This window comes from Pongo pygmaeus, chromosome 1, assembly GCF_028885625.2.
Source record: "Pongo pygmaeus isolate AG05252 chromosome 1, NHGRI_mPonPyg2-v2.0_pri, whole genome shotgun sequence".
NCBI classification, from domain to species: Eukaryota; Metazoa; Chordata; class Mammalia; order Primates; family Hominidae; genus Pongo; species Pongo pygmaeus.
Window position 1 is genome coordinate 198,832,721 of NC_072373.2, and position 22,327 is coordinate 198,855,047.

The following is a 22,327-nucleotide window of genomic DNA, read 5'->3' on the forward strand; positions in this document are numbered from 1 at the left end:
TGAAACCCTTCATTGGCTTCATTTGGAGAGGCATCATTTTCTGAATAAAAGTCAAATGCTTTTAGCGGCCTATAAGGCTCTCTTTTATTTCTCTGACTGTATTCATTCCTTTGTCCTCTCTGTTCCAGTAGCATTGGTTCCCTTGTTCCTAGCATATTCTAAGCTTGTCCCCACCTCATAACCTTTGCAGCAGTTAATCCTCTGCCTAAAATGCTCCCCAAATACCTGTTTGGCTCACACTCTTAGCTCTTGGATAAAAAGTCACTTTTTTCAGGGAGGCCTTTCCTGTTAGCCTTATTTAAAATTGGAACCCCCCTCCCTCCGGCACTGCTAACTCCCCTACTTCTAATTTTTCTCCAGAGCAGTGACATTTTTATTTCTTTTTTTCTGCCCAGTAAAGTGTAAGATCCATCCCAACAGAAATTTTTGTTTTGCTTACTGCTCTTGTACCTGTAAGAGTATGTGACCCATAGTACATGTTCTGTAAATATTTGAATTAATGAAAGAATTTGAGGAAAATGCCTACCTCTTCAGGAGGATAAATTCTTTACTGTTGACAGATTAGATTTTTTATACTTATTTTAAGGGGAAATAAAAGTGGCTATTGACATGAAGGGAATTCGCTTTAGGAAAAAATTGTTGCAAGGTGTTAGTTGTATGTTACATTAGGCTTTCATGTTGACTGATTGTAGAAACCAAGCTGACTCAAATTTGCATTACTTCCTGTAAAATTTCTGGTAAGAAAAGTAACATAGTAAATATATGCATACTCGTTTTTTTTAGACCTTTGCTTTTAGACTGTATTTCCTTAAATCTAGAATTCTTTTATTGTACCTTTATATTTTAATGTGCTGTTTTAATTTGGTGAATACTGGCATAGCTCACCAAATTAGAGGGTTTATTGTATCATTTAATTTGGAAATATAAAGAGATGATTTCTTAGTAGAAATCCTGATGTGAGTGGATTGATAGGAGATAGATATATATATATTTTTTTTTTTTTTAATTTTTTGAAACGGAGTCTAGCTCTGTGGCCAGGCTGGAGTGCAGTGGCGCAGTCTCAGCTCACTGCAACCTCCACCTCCTGGGTTCAAGCGATTCTCTTGCCTCAGCCTCCCGAGTAGCTGGGATTACAGGCATGCGCCGCCATGCCCAGCTAATTTTTGTATTTTTAGTAGAGATGGGCCAGGATGGCTTCTATCTGCTGACTTCGTGGTCCGCTCACCGTGGCCTCCCAGAGTGCTGGGATTACAGGCATGAGCCACTGTGCCCGCCAATTGATAGGAATTTTAAAAGGATGCCCAGTAAAATTGGGTTAAATTAAATGAGGCTGCTTTTATAAAATTCCCTTATACCTCTAAATTCACCCTTTTTTTTTTGAGACGCAGTCTCGCTCTGTTGCCCAGGCTGGAGTGCAGTGGCGCGATCTTGGCTCACTGCAAGCTCTGCCTCCCGGGTTCACGCCATTCTCCTGCCTCAGCCTCCCAAGTAGCTGGGACCACAGGCGCCCACCACCACACCCGACTAATTTTTTTGTATTTTTAGTAGAGACGGGGTTTCACCGTGTTAGCCAGGATGGTCTCGATCTCCTGACCTCGTTCGTGATCTGCCCGCCTCTGCCTCCTAAAGTGCTGGGATTATAGGCGTGAGCCACGGCGCCCGGCCTCTAAATTCACTTTATTTGTAGTTAGAATTACAGTTGCCAAGGCAGGACATGAATTTTACCATTTAGCCTATTTAACAGGAAAGAAAACACTTTATGGAACTGTGTAGGTACAGACCTGCCTGGGACAGAGGACTAGCCCTCTGGATCCTCTTTCTAATCCTATGATTATAGAACTGTTAAGAACGTAGTTTGATTGTAAATCATTATAGGGTTCTTATCACCTTAGAATTTTTTTTTTAAAGGTAATACCATATGTACATGGGAAAAGTTAAAACAGTTCAAAAGGTATATGTTAGGATGTAGTAAATCATGCTGTTGACCTCCAGCCTTCAGTCCTGTGTTCCTGGCCCTGCCCCAACCCCAGGAAACCACTGTTACCTCTTAACTTTATAATCTTCCAGATATCCTATGTGCATGAATGCGTACAGTACTCACACATATTTCTAAGCACACTGTTCATACTGTCATGTACTGTGCTTTTTTTTTTACTTATTAGTGTCTTTTAGCTGTCATTTCATATCAGTTCATACAGATGTTTTCTTCTTAACCTCTGGATAGTTTTTTCTTTCTTTTTTATCCCTTATCTCCCTCCTTTCTTAATTTAAAAGGACTTCTCTGTCACAGACTATCCTTTCTCATCCTTCATTGAAGTTATATTCTTTTGTTAAAAATGGAAATGTTGCCTAGGAAATGGAAATATCCCAAATTCAACATTTTAAAAGTTAGGTTTTATGATAAAATTAAATGGAGAGAGAGTATTTGGGTGTATATTTGAATTTACCACTGTTATATGTCAAGTAAACTAGCCTCTTTCATCACTTGGTAAGTTAAAAACAATAATTTATTTAAGTAGATAGAGCAGAATTAATGTCAGAGAGACAACTTTAGGAGAATTTTCCTGTATGGTGTACATGCACTGAATTTATGTTAAAATATAGGGTTCTGCAACTTTTGAGTACTTTCTAGCTGTGATAGGTTGTTTATGATTTTTTACACACTGTTTGCTTTGCATTCTTAAGTGTGTCACAGGAATTAACATTAGTTTATCTGAATTGACAGGTGCAAAAATGTAACTGTTGATGTGTAGTTGAACTCTTGATGGAGGGGGAGGGAACAGAAGCTTGTTTTTATCATGTGTCTGTTAAAAGTGCTAGAACATACTGTTTCTTTTGGCAGAAATTCCTTTGCTGGGTTCTCAGTATTAAGAATTGAACATCTTAATAATGAATTATCTTTATTCCTGGAAATGGTCTTTCCAAAATGAGGTTGGGAGAGTAAGATGGGATAAAGCTTGTTCTGTTTGCTGAGCAGACACACACTGGAGACTAGGTAGAAAACTTAATGCTGGAGCTGTAGCCTTTAAGCCTGGCTGTCACTACAATGCAGGTCTTTCAGTGCCTTTACTCAGCTGACACACATTTGCAGTGATAACGTCATTGAACCAAAGGGATTCAAATAGGTTAGAATTTCCTTGTGTTTTGCTCTGCATTGCATGCAAACTATTGTTCTTTGAGTAGTTACTTTAATAAACTCCACCCACTCTCCCACCTTATTTTAAGGTCACAGAGTTGGAGATGAACATCCAAGCAGATATTTGGAAAAAAAATTATACTTGTATGGAAGATTGCAACTTGAAAAATATGTGGGGCTAGACTCAGTGGCTCACGAAACCTGTAATCCCTGTGCTTTAGGAGGCCAAAGCTGGAGGATCGCTTGAGCCCAGGAGTTTTAGACCAGCCTGGGCAACATAGCAAGGGCCCCGTCTCTCCAAAAATACTTTAAAAATATTAGCTGGGCGCAGCGGCATGCACCTGTAGTCCCAGCTACTCAAGAGGTTGAGGCAGGAGGATCACTTGTGCCCAGAAATTTGAGGTTGCCGTGAGCTATGGTTGCACCACTGCATTCCAGCCTGGGCGATAGAGCAAGACCCTGTCTCAGAAAAGAAAAGAAGGGGCTGGGTGTGGTGGCTCACGTCTGTAATCCCAGCACTTAGGGAGGCCAAGGTGGGCAGATCACGAGGTCAGGCCTTCAAGACCAGCCTGGCCTTTGGTGAAACCTTGTCTCTACTAAAAATACAAAAATATGCCTGTAATCCCAGCTACTCGGGAGTCTGAGGCAGGAGAATTGCTTGAACCCGGGAGGCGGAGGTTGCAGTGAGCTGAGATTGTGCCACTGCACTCCAGCCTGGGCAACAGAGTAAGACTCCGTCTAAAAAAAAAAAAGATAAAAAGTATGTGGGCTGGGCACGGTGGGTCATGCCTGTAATTCCATCACTTTGGGAGGTGGAGGCAGGAGGTTGGTTTGCATCCAGGAATTCGAGATCAGCCTGGGCAACATAGTGAAACCTTGTTGCTACAGAAAATCAAAAATTAGCCTGGTGGTGTGCACCTGTGTTCCCAGCTCCTCAGGAGCCTGAGGTGGGAGGATCGCTTGAGCCAGGAGGTTGAGGCTGCAGTGAGCCATGATCGCGCCACTGCACTCAGCCTGGGTGACAGAGTGGAAACCTATCTCTAAATAAATAAATAAATAAATAAATAAAATAAAGAAACCTGGGTTTTTGTTCTTAAGCTGCTACCAATTAGCAGTGCGATCATACTTAAGCCATTTTAACCTCTCTGAGCCCCAAACATTTTTATTTTTTATTTTTTTTGAGACAGAGTTTTGCTCTTGTTGCCCAGGCTGGAGTGCAATGGCACAATCTCGGCTCACTGCAACCTCTGTCTCCCAGGTTCAAGCAATTCTCCTGCCTCAGCCTCCCGAGTAGCTGGGAGTACAGGCATGTGCCACCACACCCAACTAATTTTGTATTTTTAGTAGAGATGGGGTTTCTCCATGTTGATCAGGCTGGTCTCGAACTCCTGACCTCGGGTGATCTGCCTGCCTCGGCCTCCCAAAGTGCTGAGATTACAGGCCTGAGCCACCAGGCCCGGCCAACTTTTTTGTTTTTTAAAAGGTCAGAGTAGTTGATGTTTCTGTTGGTTCTAAAATTTCTTGACTGTACAAGGAGTACTTTATGAAATGTTTTCCTCTGTAATCTAAGGTGGCTAGGTTTTGGGGTTACAGTTAGAATTTTGAGGTAGGAAGAGCGATGGAGTGTATTTTTGTTTTTAGTTTTGAGGGTAGACATTTTGTGTTTTTACTGTAGCGAGTAACTCATTCTGCTGTAGTATTATTGAAGTTCTTAGAATGCTATTTTGAATTTCATTTGTGTCTTTTATATTATTTTAGTTTTATGTTTGTGTCCGTGGTTATATAATCACAAGTATGCAATTTACACAATAAAATGCCATGAGAGTATCATAAAAAAAAGCTTGAGGATAGATGAATAGTGTTGAAGCTTTGTAGGCCTAGCTACTTACCTATATATTTCAGTTTCTTCCTGAAAATGGTTCCGTAGTCGTTATCTTTCATACCTATTTCTGTCTGGTCACAGCTATTTTTTAGAGACTTCTAAATAAGCCTTTATTGGTAACTTAGGGAAAAGGCAAGTGAAAGAACTTAAGCTTTGTCCCTGTTTCCAGAGGAATTTATGATTATGTTGATGTTCTCTGACTGAGCCAGCTGTAAAGAGTACTGTGTTTCAAAGCAGCAGGCCTAAAATAATAATAAAAATTCTGTCACTTCTTGCTTTGTTTTTTTTGGTAGGGATTAATGTTTGGGGAGAAGTCTGTGTGAATCAGTGACCTTCAAATAATTTTGTATTCTTGAGGCAATTATTATGTGAGAAATAATAAAAAGGTAAACTGAAATAGAAAGGGGAGGATGAAGTTTATACGTTAGTTGAGTCAGCAGGCATTTGTGGTACATTGGAAGAAACGGGACTAACAGAAGACTTGGGTTTGAATTTGGGCTCAGTTAAAAACTTCCATTGTGTGATTTTAGGCAAGTCACTCCATTTTTCTGATCCTCTTTCCTCATTCCTTGTATGTTGCAACAACTACTCAAGAGTTGTGAGGAAAAGGGGAAATGATTTTTCAAAAATCAATTCTTTATTTACGTAACAAGTTGGTTATGTCCACTGCATTGTGTGAAGCATTACAGTATCATATAGGAAACTACTGTCAGTACAGTGTTGGATCACAGGATTTTTTGAGAGTGCCTTATGAGTTAGTCTCATCATTGAGGGCCAACACATATACTTTGAATGGAAAGAATAAAATCCTCAAAGTGAAATTTTGATTAATATCCTCTACCCATTTATAGGTATACCTTATTTTAACCAAAGAGTATATGTGAAGGACCTAACCATCAAAGCAGAAAAATAAGGAGATCTTTGTGAAGTTTATGAAAAGAGTTCATGGGCCAGGCGCAGTAGTTCACACCTGTGATCCCAGCACTTTGGGAGGCCTAGGCGAGCGAATCACCTGAGGTCAGGAGTTCGAGATGAGCCTGGTCAACGTGGTGAAGCCCCGTCTCTACCAAAAATACAAAAATTAGCCAGGTGTGGTGGTGGGCACCTGTAATCCCAGCTACTTGGGAGGCTGAGGCAGGAAAATAGCTTGAACCTGGGGGGCGGAGGTTGCAGTGAGCTGAGATCTTGCCATTGCACTTCAGCCTGGGTGACAGAGCAAGACTCTGTCTCAAAAAAAAAAAAAGAGTTCATGGAAGTTTTCTTTAAGTATCTAGTAATCATTTAAAAATTATTTGAGTTAAAAGTAATTGAGTCTCTGATTTTTTTTGTTTTTTTGTTTTTTGAGACGGAGTTTTGTTCTCATTGTCCAGACTGGAGTGCAGTGGCACAATCTCAGCTCACTGCAACCTCTGCCTCCCAGGTTCAAGCAATTCTCCTGCCTCAGCCTCCTGAGTAGCTGGGATTACAGGCATGCGCCACCATGCCCGGCTAATTTTGTATTTTTAGTAGAGACAGGGTTTCTCCATGTTGGCCAGGCTGATCTTGAACTCCTGACCTCAGGTGATCTGCCCGCCTCAGCCTCCCAAAGTGCTAGGATTACAGGCATCAGCCACCACACCCGGCTTGAGTCTCCGATTTTTTTTTTTTTTTTTTTTGAGACAGAGTTTTGCTCTTGTTGCCCAGGCCGGAGTGCAATGGCGCCATCTTGGCTCACCACAACCTCTACCTCCCGGGTTCAAACGATTCTCCAGCCTCAGCCTCCCGAGTAGCTGAGATTACAGGCATGCACCACCATACCTGGCTAATTGTGTATTTTTGAGTAGTGACGGGGTTTCTCCATGTTGATCAGGCTGGTCTCAAACTCCCGACCTCAGGTGACCTACCTGCCTCAGCCTCCCAAAGTGCTAGGATTATAGGCATCAGCCACCACACCCGGCTCGAGTCTCTGATTTTTAAAACTCTTCATAATACCCCTTTATCCAATTCTTCATAGATGGTAATAACGTATAATTGGTGACATTTCACATCACTTTGGGTTTATAAAGAATGTATTTTGACTTCAGGCATTTGTGTTTACTGTGCCATCAGCCTTTAGTTCATTTTACTTATTCTTTTCTTCTCCAGGTTTTTCGTTGGAATATACGTTGCACATTTATGGCGATTCTGAGTGTGAGGGCAGACTTCTGCCAGGCTCAGCACAGCATTTTCGCTGACAAGTGAGCTTGGAGGTTCTATGTGCCATAATTAACATTGCCTTGAAGACTCCTGGACACCGAGACTGGCCTCAGAAATAGTTGGCTTTTTTTTTTTTTAATTGCAAGCATATTTCTTTTAATGACTCCAGTAAAATTAAGCATCAAGTAAACAAGTGAAAAGTGACCTACACTTTTAACTTGTCTCACTAGTGCCTAAATGTAGTAAAGGCTGCTTAAGTTTTGTATGTAGTTGGATTTTTTGGAGTCCGAAGGTATCCATCTGCAGAAATTGAGGCCCAAATTGAATTTGGATTCAAGTGGATTCTAAATACTTTGCTTATCTTGAAGAGAGAAGCTTCATAAGGAATAAACAAGTTGAATAGAGAAAACACTGATTGATAATAGGCGTTTTAGTGGTCTTTTTAATGTTTTCTGCTGTGAAACATTTCAAGATTTATTGATTTTTTTTTTTTTCACTTTCCCCATCACACTCACACGCACGTTCACACTTTTTATTTGCCATAATGAACCGTCCAGCCCCTGTGGAGATCTCCTATGAGAACATGCGTTTTCTGATAACTCACAACCCTACCAATGCTACTCTCAACAAGTTCACAGAGGTAAGATTGTAGCATGGTCTACTTTTTGGATTGATTTCTAGGTAAAATCCCATTAAAAAATTCTCTTAGCACAAAGCCATTTATTTCTGTATTTGGAGTCATCCTGCCAATCCTGGTTTGAATTGGGTTGGGTTAGTTACAGCAGATTTTTTCAAGAACATTTTATGAAATTTGGGGATTGTAGAGATATCTAGTACTGTTTTCTCTGTGTTCTTTCTACATTTATTGACAGGTTTTTTTGGTCAAACATTCAATAATAATAATTAACATTTATTGAACACGGTATGCACCTAGCATTATAATAAACAGTGTTACACATTATGCAACGAGCAATGTTTGTGCTTAAGGTCACAAATACAAAAACCCTATGAGGTGTAGATACCATTATTTCCCTCTTACCAATGAGGAAACAGGTTCAGAGCCATTTAGTAATTTGCCTAATGGCACATAGTATGTGGTGGAACTGCTATACTTGCCTAGGTGTCTGACACTAAAAATCATTCTGTATGTACTTCAGATATTCTAATCACCTTTGATGAAAAGGCACCCCCAGACTACTTCGTTGTAATAATCGTATACAAGGGTCCAGAAACTTGGGAGAAGGAAAGGTGGTAGAGGTAGTATTTTTATGTCAGATCCTTAATATTTTTTCTATTGGTAGGAGAAAAAACTCTTTATACTTCTTTGAGCAAACATTTGAACATAAGCTTTTTTTTTTTTTTTTTTTTTTTTTTTGGAGACGGAGTCTTGCTCTTCACCAGGCTGGAGTGCAGTGGCACTATCTCGGCTCACTGCAAGTTCCGCCTCCCGGGTTCACACCATTCTCCTGCCTCAGCCTCCCCGGTAGCTGGGACTACAGACATCTGCCATCACGTGCGGCTAATTTTTTGTATTTCTAGTAGAGACGGGATTTCACCATGTTAGCCAGGATGGTCTTGATCTCCTGACCTTGTGATCTGTCACCTTGGCCTCCCAAAGTGCTGGGATTACAGGCATGAGCCACCGTGCCCAGCCTTTTTTTTTTTTTTTTTTTTTTTTTTGAGACAGAGTGCAGTGGCACGATCTTGGCTCACTGCAACCTGCGCCTCCCGGGTTTAAGCGATTCTCCTGCCTCAGCTCCCAAGTAGCTGGGACTACAGGCGCACACCACCACACCCAGCTAATTTTTGTATTTTTAGTAGAGATGAAGTTTCACCATGTTGGCCAGGATGGTCTTGATCTCTTGACCTCATGATCCGCCCGCCTCGGCCTCCCAAAATGCTGGGATTACAGGCGTGAGCCACCGTGCCTGACCAGAACATAAGCTTTTTAATCATTCTTGGGTTGTTGAGTTTAAATGATTTTTCTTGCTGTATTTATGGAGTAGACTTAGAAAGGTGGGTGAACTCTTAGTGATTTTCATTTTATAGATGGGAAAACTGAGACCAAAAGAGGTTTTGACTTGCTTAAGGTCACAAATACTATAAAAAATTCTATCACAACTTTTCAATGAATGGCTATTACAGAGTTTATTTTAATGGGATTTTATTTGTATTTTGAAACATTTTTAAAATTCCTGACAATACTTCTACCTTTCTTGAGTCTGTATTATAAGAAGGCCTTTTTGTGAAAAATGAAGTCCTTTAGCAATTAAAATAATTCTGCACTTTAGATAACTAAATGATGGACCCTTCTTATAGGATATCACTGTGCCTGCTTATTTATGCTTACAGTTCCCTGAGCTTAACTTCATATATACAGCGTACAAGTTGATTCTAGGCCTGTATGCCCTCAGATTGTTCAGTCACCTTTAAGTCTAGCTGAATTATGTGGTACTATTTTCAACCTGTGGATTCCTTGGCCATAGTCTCCAAAAGTGGCACAGGCCACTGTCCTCCTGCAACTATAAAAAAGATGTTGGTAGCCCCTTGGAGATAGGTAGTCACTGGGTTAGGCATTCACCGTAGGGAGAGTTTTAAAGGAGCAAGGCTTCTCGCTATAACTGCATTAGGTGTCTTTTTAATATACCACTTTTTTTCTTAATTTCAGAATTGTATTTCTTTAAAAAAAAGCAATGTTTATTTCATAAAAATAAAGAGATACAGATAAGCAAAAAGAATTTAACAACATTTAATTGTTAATAACTGGCTTCTAGATGTTTTTCTCTGCATATATCTGTGTGTGTTCATAAATACACATACAGATAGGATCACACTATATATTTTTAAAAATCTTTCCCCATCCTCCTTGGTATTGTTTTTATAGCTGTCATAGTGTTCACTATATGGATGTGCCATACTTCTTTAATCATTCCCTTGTTTTTGGACCATTAATGTGGTTTCTAATTTTTCACCATTCCAGTTTGTGGTGAACGTGCTGTTACCTAAATCTTTGCGTATGTCTTTAATTATTTCTTTTGTATAAACTCCCAGAAGTAGAATTTTTAGGTTGCAGTGTATGTGAACTTTTGTGTAAGTCTTCATGTTATGCTACCAAATTGCCCTTTAGAAAGGTGAGTCTTACACTCCCACTGAGATTTCATGAGTGTCCATTAAATATATAACCACAGTGAGAACAATTCTGATCTTTATCTAAAAATATCTCATTGTTTTAATTTATAATAGTACATTTCTTTTTTTTTTTTTTGAGACGGAGTATCGCTCTGTTGCCCAGGCTGGAGTGCAGTGGCGCGATCTCGGCTCACTGCAACGTCTGCCTCCTGGGTTCAAGCGATTCTCCTGCCTCAGCCTCCTGAGTAGCTGAGTTTACAGGCCCGCGCCACCACACTCGGCTGATCTGTGTATTTTTAATAGAGGTGGGGTTTCACTATGTTGGTCAGGCTGGTCTCGAACTCCTTACCTTGTGATCTGCCCGCCTCAGGCCTCCCAAAGTGCTGGGATTATAGGCGTGAACCACCGCGCCCGGCCTATAATAGTACATTTCTACATTTTTGGCTGTAGGTTTCAAAAACAAGTTCCATTATAATTTTTTTTTTTTTTTAAAGGAACTTAAGAAGTATGGAGTGACGACTTTGGTTCGAGTTTGTGATGCTACATATGATAAAGCTCCAGTTGAAAAAGAAGGAATCCACGTTCTAGTGAGTGTGTAGTATTTAAATTTTTCACAACAAGTTGTATCTTTCAAACATAAATATTTATAAAACTAGGCCAGGTGCACTGGCTCATACCTATAATCCCAATATTGTGGGAAGATCACTTGAACCCAGGAGTTCAAGACCAGCTTGGGCAATGTGGCGAGATCTCATCTGTACAGATAATTAAAAAACTGGCGGGGCATGTTGGTGCACACCTGTGGTCCCAGCTACTTGGGTTTTTGAGTTGAGGGAATCACTTGAGCCTAGGTGGTTGAGACTGCAGTGAGCTGTGGCCACGACACCACATTCCAGCCTGGGTGACAGAGGGAAACCCCGTCTCAAAAAAAAAAAAAAAAATTTAAAACTTGGTATTAGGTGGCCACGGTGGCACACATCTGTAGTCCCAGCTACTTGGGAGGCTGAAGTGAGAGGATCGCCTGAGCCTGGGAGGTCAGGGTTGCAGTGAGCCTTGATTATGCCACTGCACTCCAGCCTGGATGACAGAGTAAGACCTTGTCTCAAAAACAAAAACAAAAAAACCCTGGCAGTAGTACTTTTGGATTTTTTAAGGTTGTAGTGAAAAATACATTATTGATAGCAATCTTCCAAATTCTTTTGGATTAACAAATTGGCAGTTTTGTTCATTTGTGCTCTTAAAGCCTACAAATCATAGTGTTTTCAACTAATAAAAAGCAAAATTTAGTGTGCTCTTATTTTAACAACATGTAAATTTGCAAGTTTTATTTTTTAGGAAATTAATGCAATATTTAGCTTTTGTTTCTAGGCTACTAATTTGAATATAACGAAAGTAATTTCCGTCAGACATTCTTAAGTCCATACGGAACTCTGCCACTTTGCAAGTACGAGATTAGTTACTTAATATTTTGTGGATAACTTGTAGGAGGCAAAAAGGTGGGATAAGAGGATGAGGAGAGAGAGGTAGAAGGCATCTTGCTCCAGAGTAATCAGCATAGTTTCTGATACTTTTTGTTAGGTTTCTGAGGAGCTTTAGTGTGATTAGATTTCTTATCTAGCTCAATTTGAGCACAAAGTGATTGGAATTATTTTAAATTAAATTCCTTTTTAGCACCAAAATAGGCTTGTTTCCTTATAGCAAATGGGAGCATCAGGTTAGTTAACATTTTATTCTTTCTTCCCTAAGTAGTTGTCTAAGTTGTAGGAGCAGCTTTTAGGAGCATGTAATGAAATGATCTTGTAGTTTTAGGTGTCTTTGAGCTGTTGGTTTGATTGTGGGAAGGTTATGTAGTAGGAAGACAACTGGAGATTTTATAAGTAGGTAGGAAGAACGTAGTAAGGAAGATACTGGTTTAAGGTTATGTTCCTGCTTCTTATGGAGAGGTAGTTCTGTAGTCTTTATTATATTGGTCAGTGGTTGGGAAGGCAGTTGATGCAAAAAGAATAATGACCTATTGGTAAGGCAGTCCTCTTATATCTGATCCATAGTTTCCTCATGTCCATTTTGGTGAAAATAAAAACTAAATAGCCAAATGTGTTTTAAGAAAATGTGTTTTAGGGCCCTGTGTGGTGGCTCGTGCCTGTTCCCACCACTCTGGGAGGCCAAGGTGGGTGGATCACTTGAGCCCAGGAGTTCCAAGACTAGTGGGGCAACATGGTGAAACCCTGTCTCTCCGAAAAATACAAAAATTAGCTGGACATGATGGCATGCGCCTATAGTCCCAGCTACTTGGGAGGCTGAGGTGGGAGGATCACCTGTACCCGGGAGGTCAAGGCTGCAGTGAGCCGTGATTGTGCTGCTGTGCTCCAGCTTGATTGACAGAGACCTTGTCAATCAATCAGTCAATAATGTGTTTTAATAGTTTGGCGTGGTAGTAATTTGCTTGCAGTCAAATTTCTAAATGACTTTACTGTCCACTGCTGGAAATCACTGGGAATGAGTGTAAACGTGTCAAATGCAACCCTGTGTTTAAAAAGTAGTAATAAAATTTAAACTTCTGAAAATAAGCTGCATACAAGTTTATTTTGCTGAATTATGAATATGTTCTATAGTGAGCAGAAATCAACTTGTTTTGACAGATGGCAGAGTGAGAAAATGACTGGATTGACCATAGTCTGTTTGAGTCAGTAATGTTGGTAAACATCTTTGTGAAATAGAAATGAACTAAAGAACTTGAACTAGTTTGTAGAAGATAATGGTAGGCCTAAGATTTATTCCAGGCCTTTAAATTTAGGTTTTTGTTTTGTTTTAAATAGCTGTGATCTGGGAAATGCAAATGAAAAGCACAATATGATACCACCTTGCTCCTGTAAGGAATGGCCATAATCAAAAAATAAAAAAAAAATAGATGTTGGCAGGGATGTGGTGAAAAGGGAACACTTTTACACTGCTGGTGGGAATATAAACTAGTACAACCACTATAGAAAACAGCGTGGAGATTCCTTAAAGAACTAAAAGTAGAACTACCATTTGATCCAGCAATCCCATTACTGGGTATCTACCCAGAGGAAAAGAAGTCATTAAAAAAAATACAAACAAATAAATAAATAGCTATGATCAGATAAAATGAAAGATTTAACTTACACTTGAAAAAACAAGGGCATTTAGCCTTAAGCTTGGAATTTCCTTTTCCCAGACAGAGACTTTGTTAATCTAATTTTGCTAGGCGAAGAGGGTTTTGGAACATTTCATGGTAAGAGGTTATCCCCAAATAAGGCCTGTCAATCCTCTGAATGCTCTTGCAAACCATACACACATTGGAATAGACTAATGGTGGTTTTAGCTGTATCAGTTTGAGGCTCAGATGTTTCTAAATGATTAATGATTTTTTAAAAATAGACACTACTTATATGAGTAAGTGAAGCATGTTTTATGTTGTTTCTTAACTAGGTGCATTTTAGGGAGTATTAGAGGAAGTAAGCTCTTGACTAAGGTACTGGTTTTATTGCTATTTACAGTTAAACTCTCTAGTGACATTTATAATAACACGGACAGTCCTTTAATTATGGGGCGTAGTTGTCAACTCAAACATGTACTGTTATGGCTAATGGACTACATGAAGTGTTCTAGTGGTGCCAATAATGAATGCAGAATCAATTTAATGCTCTGTCACTTCTCTTTTTCCTCCCCTAATATCTTAAAGTGTCCTTATCCAGTCTCATTAGAATAGCTTTATGTTTTAAAAAAAATTCCTAACAGTGTTTTTGCATTTCTGTCTTTGAAGCTTAGATGGGAGGAGGGAAGGCTTGTAAAATGTCAGCCCCCAGTCCCCCTCCTCCACTCCCCATTTGTGTTGGTTTCTTAGAACCTCTTGCTAAGTAGTGAGGAAGATAAACCCCTGCCTATACTGTGAATGCTCGTGGGATTAGTCTTAATTGAAAGATAGCCCAAATAGGTGAATACAGAAAGAGGAAGGGATACTTGACAAAATGGTCTCCATTTGCTCAGGACCCTGTCATGCAGCACTGTCCTTGTTAAATGGGGACATATATAATTTAGTAAGCGGTTTAAAAATACTTGCTGCTTGCCTTTTAATAAGCACAAAGATGGTAGTATGTTTCTGTTATGATTTACTAACTATTGGAGATTTCTTATCAGATAACCTTTCTCTAAAGATGTCATAACTTAGTTATCTTCAATTATAATCTTCATTTATCTGTAGAGACCAATGAGACACCAGTTGGTGTGCTTTGCCAGGGTGGACTTTTAAATCATGTTGACATGTGCTATGTCCTCTCTTACTTTGTCTTGGCTTTAATTACAGTTTTGTCTGTTAATGTCTAATTACTACTCTATTCAGATATATTTGGGAGAACGCTAGCTCTTATGACTCTGATAGAGATTTCTGTAAGTTTTTGTAAATTCAGATGTGTGTGATACTGCATTGAGAAGGCTAATTTATTTGGCAAACTTTAATTTCAATCCTGGATCATTTTACAGCAATGATCAGAATTGTGTTAACAATAGGTATATATAGTGCGGTTAGTTCAGTTAGGCCTGCCGTGTGTACTGTGTGCAGGTATTCTGTATTAGGATGTTAATCATGGAGAAAATATCAATTTAATGTAAAAGGTCATTTCTTTTCAGGATTGGCCATTTGATGATGGAGCTCCACCCCCTAATCAGATAGTAGATGATTGGTTAAACCTGTTAAAAACCAAATTTCGTGAAGAGCCAGGTTGCTGTGTTGCAGTGCATTGTGTTGCAGGATTGGGAAGGTAAACTCTTACCTTTATTACCCTTTTTGTCTGAATTCATTACCATGCCTAAGTTAGTTGAAAGTTTCACGTTGGTAGACATTTGCATATATTATACTAAATAACATTAAATTACCTGAAAGGAAAGGAAATGAGAGGAAAAACTAGTGTAATGATTTCTCAAAATAGTCTGTTCATTTCATCTGGTTGTCTGATTCTGATGCCAGCCTGGATTTAGTGGGTGTTTTATTTTTCTCCCTATTTCAAGTAATCAAAAGTTCAGGTCACTGAAATTGGCAACAAAATTAAAATAATTTTAGAGTTTGATGAATCTATACATGGTTAATTTTGGACTGAGATGAATGGGAAGTTAATAGAGAGCAGATATCTGAACTTTAAACTCTTGAAAGGAGATGTATGGACAAGAATTGACTTTGATCTTAAAACCTTTTCCCCTGAGCATTGCTTGGAATGGTGTTGCAACGCTGTCATCAACAGCAGATTAAATGCCAATTTAGGATGCACACTTTGACTCAAAACATTAGTGTAGGCTGCCATTGCCTCAAGGTGGTGGTGACTCAAGCTGTTCTGCTCTGCCCTTTTGTTTGCTATTTTCCTTTTTTGTAGTGTGGTACTGTTTGTTCATAAGATTAGAAGTTTTAGTCCTTATCCTGAAGGTTGAAGATAATGTTGTAACTTGACTTGGCAGTTTTATAACTAGTAGCTATCCTAGTTTTAGGTAGCCAAAATTGGTGCCCTGTAATGGGCTTTATAAAAACATCATTTCCTTTGTTAAATTTTTTAAAAAAGATAGAACTTTTTCTAGTCATCAATTCTTGGGCATTTTCCTAGCTCATCGAAAGGATTTTCTTGAAAAAGTCTAGCACCTTTTTAGCATTTAATAAGGAAATATTAAAATCAATTGGTAATGAAAATTCTGACACATTGGAGATAAGTAATATGTTTGGCCATTTAGTTTACTGTGATAATGGCTAAAGGCCAGTGAAGGATTTTTGATCATATCTAGTGATGAGAAAATTTAATATATAATGTGATGTTTTAAAGAGTAAAGATTTCTTAAGGTTTAGAATTTGGTGCTTTACTAAAAGTAGATAATCAGGCTGGGCGCTGTGGTTCACACCTGTAATCCCAGCACTTTGGGAGGCGGAGGCAGGCAGATTGCTTGAGCCTAGGAGTTCAAGAGCAGACTGGGTAACACGGAGAAACCCCGTCTCTACTAACTACTAAAAATACAAAAATTAGCTGGGCATGGTGGCGGGCACCTATAGTCCCAGCTATTTGAGGAACTGAGGCAGGAGGATCACCTGAGCTTTGGGAGGTCGAGGCTGCAGTGAGCCATGATTGTGTCACTGCACTCTGGCCTGGGTGATAGAGCGAGACCCTGCCCCCAGCCCCGCCAAAAAAAAAAAAATCATAGAATTAATGATGATGAGATATATTTACTGTATTAGGCAGATACCAGCTACTTTAGTATACAGGAAAAAGAAAGCTCATGCGTTTCATTGGTAATATGCAGTTACAGGTTTTTAAAAATCCTTTCACTCCAAGACTTATGGATACTTATATACAGGTTTCTTTCTGCAGGGCACCTGTGCTGGTTGCACTTGCTTTGATTGAATGTGGAATGAAGTACGAAGATGCAGTTCAGTTTATAAGACAGTGAGTATGAAGTTTTGTGTTCAGAAACACAGAAAGCAAGATCATGCATGAGGAAGGAATTATGGAAGGGATATTCATTTATAATATGGGATAATTTGCTTTTTTTTGGCTTAAAGTATTATTTGAAGATGTAAGAAATTTAGAGCAAGTGATAGAGACTCAGTACAGCTGGTTTCCAGATTCAAAAGTTTTTCTAATTTGGACATTATAGACTGTCCAGTATATTGTTTTGAGTATCTAGGAATCTCAAAAATGCTCCTTTTAATAGATTCCAAATACCTTCCAAATATAATTCTGTATTAGGAGGAGGCAAGAAGAATGTATAGAGGAGCAGTTAATCACCTGGGACTCTTTTTTTTTTTGAGATGGAGTCTCGCTCTGTTGCTCAAGCTGGAGTGCAGTGGCTCGATCTCGGCTCACTGTAACCTCTGCTCCTGGGTTCAAGCGATTCTATTGCCTCAGCCTCCCAAGTAGCTGGGACTACAGGCATGCACCACCACGCCCAGCTAATTTTTGTATTTTTAGTAGATGAGGTTTCACCATGTTGGCCAGGATGGTCTCAATCTCCTGATATCGTGATCCGCCCACCTCGGCCTCCCAAAGTGCTGGGATTACAGGCGTGAGCCACCACGCCTGGACTCACCTGAGACTCTTAAGTGATGTATTCAGGGACAAAATCAGGATGGTAGTGCACAGACAGGATCTTGACATTGATCTGGAATAACGAATCATGCTATTTTGTTATCCAGAATTCTTTGACAATTTTTGTCTTGCCCTTTCCCTTTCAACCCTTCCTTTAAAAAAAGAAAACAAAAGAAGAGACTATTTGCGACAGAGAGCATGAAATATATGGTAACGGCTCTAGGAAGGTAACATATTTCAAGGAATGCTATCTTTGTATGTCTTGAGCCTGCTTCTTCATCTTACTATTATTTTTTAGCATCCTAAATACTTGCTACCAACTCTAATCTGAAGAATACATCAATCTAATTGGAAGAATTTAGTCAGATGTTTCTGGATAAACTATTCTGATCTTTATTAAATGGTTAATAGACTATAATGACAGCAAGAAAAATTTTTCTATTCCTTCTAGGGGGTCTTAGAAAGTTCATGTTGCAACTTAGCTCTTTAAGAATTGTTGTAGTATGGGAAATATGCTGGTTTTCAGCTGTGTGGAATTAGAAAGGCCTTAGGATGTAAATAATACATTTCAGTGAATCAGACAGCTCTTTTTTTACATGATAAAGTTTGCCATTCTTGTATTTTCAGAAAAAGAAGGGGAGCGTTCAATTCCAAACAGCTGCTTTACTTGGAGAAATACCGACCTAAGATGCGATTACGCTTCAGAGATACCAATGGGCATTGCTGTGTTCAGTAGAAGGAAATGTAAACAAAGGCTGACTTGATTGTGGCATTTAGAGGGAACTCTTGGTACCTGGAAATGTGAATCTGGAATATTACCTGTGTCATCAAAGTAGTGATGGATTCAGTACTCCTCAACCACTCTCCTAATGATTGGAACAAAAGCAAACAAAAAAGAAATCTCTCTATAAAATGAATAAAATGTTTAAGAAAAGAGAAAGAGAAAAGGAATTAATTCAGTGAAGGATGATTTTGCTCCAGTTTTGGAGTTTGAATTTCTGCCAGGATTGAATTATTTTGAAATCTCCTGTCTTTTTAAACTTTTTCAAAATAGGTCTCTAAGGAAAACCAGCAGAACATTAGCCTGTGCAAAACCATCTGTTTGGGGAGCACACTCTTCCATTATGCTTGGCACATAGATCTCCCTGTGGTGGGATTTTTTTTCCCTTTTTTTGTGGGGGAGGGTTGGTGGTATATTTTTCCCCTCTTTTTTTTCTTCCTCTCCTACACCTCCCTTTCCCCCGATCCAAGTTGTAGATGAAATAGAAGCCCTTGTTGCTATAGATGTGCGTGCAGTCTGGCAGCCTTAAGCCCACCTGGGCACTTTTAGATAAATAAAGAAAAAAACAAAACACCAAAAAAACAGTGATATATATATATATAATATATATAATATATATAGTATATTATATATATATTTTATATATATATAATATATAATATATATAATATATAGTATATTATATATATATTTTATATATATATAATATATATTATATATATATATAAAAAATATGATCCAGGTGGTTTTTAGTCTTTACTGATGAAAGGGTGTTCATGTTAGTTTCTTTTCCTCAAAACCCTATCTAATACTAGGCAAAGTAGCCAAGAGCCTTTTGTTTTGTTTTTATTTTGATAAGTTAGTGGAGAAATGGCATTTTAAGAGGAGTCTCTTCTCAACTTACCTGAGAGTCAAATTCTTCTCTTCCCTAACCAGTGAAGCTAAGTGGATATCCCAGAAACTTGTCTTCTAAAAGGGAGGACTCCAGGCCATTAATAAAGATGTCCAGGCAGTAAGCGTACTTTCTACACCCTGTAGAATTGTGGGCTGTAGCGTTACTCTGATTTTCTGTCTAGTATCAGAGAATGCTGGTAGCTTAAAATTTTTATTTTAGGACTTGTACTCTGAATTTTCAGGAACCGTCAAAGGAGCAGCAGCAAATTCACATATTTTCGACTTGAGAAATGCTTGTGGTGTGTGTTTTCCAAACTGCCCCCTATATGTAAAGTTCAGTTTAACCACTGATTGCCTTGTTATTACTAGGTTTGAGATTAAAAAAAAAAAATCCCTGGTTTAAAACCAACAATGATGCCTAGTGAGTATGTGTCCACAGGCCATAACAAGGTAGAAGAGAGACATCGTGCAACCCAATGAGTAGTGAAGGGACTATGTTGCTTGTGAAGCGGTGTAGTAGCATTTTTGCAGATTCTTTGCTGGGTTTAGTGTACTGGTCTAGAAAAGCTGTTTTTCTGCTCCTTTGTGGAAGGCAGTTACGATCAGGCTGCATGGACAAAGCAGGTAGAGGGGCACCATCAGGATCTCTTGCACTATTTTCACCTCTAAATATTACATACTCAGTAGTGCCCTGCTTCTAAGGCTCTGAATACAGGCTTAAAGTCATCTTGTCCTGCTGGAATTTGCTGTGCAGAGCCATAAGCCTCCCATTTTGTTAGCGTCAGCTAGGCCAGTAGGAACAGACCGGGACCTTGTCTCACACTGATGATACCTCAAATGTTGGCCGGCTATGTGAACTGCCTATTTCCTATTGCTGGAGTTTTGATTTTTAACTAAATGCAAATCTGTAGATTCTCTCCTCTCCCATCCCAGAAAACAAAACAAAATAATGCTTTTTGAAATTGTTTCTAGGACTTTAAAACATAATGGTTTATCCAAAATTCTTTATTTCAGAACACAACAATAGATTCCATTAATATAGACTCAAGATCAAAACAGCATACCTGCTAAGCTAAGATAGATGGTGTTGATTCCACTGGGTTTTGATCAATAGAATAACAAACCTTTTTCCTTGACATACTCTGAATTTTGTTGTTTCGGGGAAGGGGTGTGTGTGTGTGTGTGTGTGTGTGTGTGTGTGTGTGTGTGTGTGTGTGTGTGTGTGTGTGTGTGTGTGTGTGTGTGTGTGTGTGTGTGTGTGTGTGTGTGTGTGTGTGTGTGTGTGTGTGTGTGTGTGTGTGTGTGTGTGTGTGTGTGTGTGTGTGTGTGTTGTGTGTGTGTTGTGTGTGTACGCATGCGCAGTGTCCATCAGTATCTGTGCCTGCCTCTGTGTGTGTGTGTACGCATGCGCAGTGTCCATCAGTATCAGTGCCTGCCTGAGTTAGGAAAATTACATTCCTGGTTCTGTATTGAGGAGAAGGATGTATAAAGCAACATGAAACATTAGCCCTCCTTTTGTTTTAAAGACTAATGTTAATTGTTCTTAAAACTGGATTTTTTTTTCCTTAAAATTAAAGCAATTTTTTTCTTTTGGATTTAATGAAGTATTGCTAGCTGAAGCCAGTTTGACATAGAGAGATGTCAGATTGATTTGAAAGGTGTGCAGCCTGATTTAAAACCAAACCCTGAACCCTTTTAAAGAACAATAAAACATATTTTACATGCTCTTTGTGCATTTTTTTCCTCCATCCTCAAGAGTTTATGTCTGTGCTTATAAAGCAGTGTTTAAGCTGGGCACAGTGGCTCATGCCTATAATCCCAGCACTTCGGGAGGCCAAGGCAGGCAGATCACTTGAGCCCAGGAGTTCAAGACCAGCCTGGGTAATGTGGTGAGTCCATCTCTACAAAAAAAAATTTTTAATAATTAGTTGGGCATGGTGGTGTGTGCCTGCAGTCTCAGCTACTTGGGAGGCTGAGGTGAGAAGAACACTTGAGCCCAGGAGGTTGAGGCTGTAGTGAGCTGTGATCATGCCACTGTACTCCAGCCTTGGTGACAAACACCCTGTCCCAAAAAAACAAACAAAAACAAAATTTCACTTATATCTTTCCCCTTTCTTTGCCTGCTATTCTCAAGGACTGTTTTGGGTCCTGCTAGTTTACTGCAAGGAGGTAAAATAGAGGCTTGGAAATTCAAAGATTTTATGTCACTGAAGTGTTCAGTAAGAGCCAACTTAACCATAGCTGGAATACATCTAGTACATTTTCTGGTTCAGTTCTTGTATGCAACCCTGTAGGAATTCAGCATCTTGTCAAAGGCTTGGTTTATACCATAGATTATTATTTTTTAGAGACAGTCATGCAGTGCTTCCCAGGCTGGAGTGTAGTGGCTATTCACAGACTCAATAATCGCATACTATGGCCATTCTGAGTAGTCTCTCTGCACCCAGCTTATTTATACCATAGGTTTTGGTGAAGCATTGCAACTTTGTACTTGAATTCGTATTAAAGAACAGTGAGGAAGTAACAGCTCTATATTAATATATCAGGATTTGGGAGTGTGAAATTTCCCTTTCACTATGGGTAAGCATCCATCCACCCAGCTAACAGCATGCTCAGATACTAGGAAAAGATACGACACTCATTTCGCTTTGGAGGACCTCAGTCTGGAGGGGGTGTCAGATATGTAGACATAAAACAGTTACAGTGGGTGGTTATAGTACTGATATTTATAGTTCATTGATCCACATCCTGGGCAACATGGCCAAACCCCAACTTGACAAAAAATACAAAAACTAACCGGGTGTTGTGGTGCACTACCATCTGGACTACAGTCCCAGCTACTTGGGAGGCTGAAGTGAGAGGATTGCTTGAACATGGGAGGCTGAGGTTGCAGTGACCTGATACTGTGTCACTGCACCTCATCCTGGGTGACAGCGAGACTAGTCTCAGAATTCATTGATCCTGCCACTTCTCTTCACCTCTTTTCACCTCTTCATGTCCTTCATTACCTAGCTTAGGTTCTGTGATGCACTGTGACAATCACTCAGCTTTTCAGCCTTGCCCCATCTCTTGTTTCATTGTACTTCCCTGGCTAAAATCCATTTTTGGTTAAGTTCAGTACTCCACTTTCTGTGCACTTAAGTACCTACACAACGGAACATGCTGATTCAGTCTCTCTAAGGTCATGACCTCCCCGGGCCAGGTGGTACGTGCCTATTAAGTCTCAGTTACTCAGGAGGCTGAGGCAAGAG

The 22,327-nt window shown here is 39.4% G+C and overlaps 2 protein-coding genes across 4 annotated transcripts; both read left to right on the forward strand.

The window, feature by feature from the left end:
* The first annotated feature begins 7,172 nt into the window (after positions 1–7,172).
* LOC129020556 (uncharacterized) lies at positions 7,173–7,698 on the forward strand. The gene has a single exon (XM_055019506.2). The coding sequence runs from the start codon at positions 7,173–7,175 to the stop codon at positions 7,236–7,238; it is 66 nt and encodes a 21-aa protein (XP_054875481.1). The 3' UTR covers positions 7,239–7,698.
* Positions 7,699–7,700: 2 nt separating this feature from the next.
* Positions 7,701–20,801, forward strand: PTP4A2 (protein tyrosine phosphatase 4A2). Of its 3 annotated transcripts, XM_054465071.2 has the most exons (5): positions 7,701–7,833; positions 10,817–10,909; positions 14,970–15,100; positions 16,685–16,759; positions 18,029–20,801. In XM_054465071.2, the coding sequence occupies exons 1-5, from the start codon at positions 7,738–7,740 to the stop codon at positions 18,135–18,137; spliced, it is 504 nt and encodes a 167-aa protein (XP_054321046.1). In that variant the 5' UTR covers positions 7,701–7,737; the 3' UTR covers positions 18,138–20,801. The 3 variants fall into 3 exon arrangements, with proteins under 3 accessions (XP_054321046.1, XP_054321057.1, XP_063522637.1); XM_054465082.2 differs by lacking the exon at positions 16,685–16,759; XM_063666567.1 differs by lacking the exon at positions 10,817–10,909 and having other exon boundaries at positions 7,702–7,833.
* The last annotated feature ends 1,526 nt before the right edge of the window (positions 20,802–22,327 follow it).

Coding starts and splice junctions, on each gene's coding strand:
- PTP4A2 (XM_054465071.2), top strand. CDS start 7,738: ATGAACCGTCCAGCCCCTGTGGAGATCTCCTATGAGAACATGCGTTTT. Junction 7,834..10,816: donor CTCTCAACAAGTTCACAGAG/GTAAGATTGTAG, acceptor TTTTTTTTAAAG/GAACTTAAGAAGTATGGAGT. Junction 16,760..18,028: donor GCAGTTCAGTTTATAAGACA/GTGAGTATGAAG, acceptor TTGTATTTTCAG/AAAAAGAAGGGGAGCGTTCA.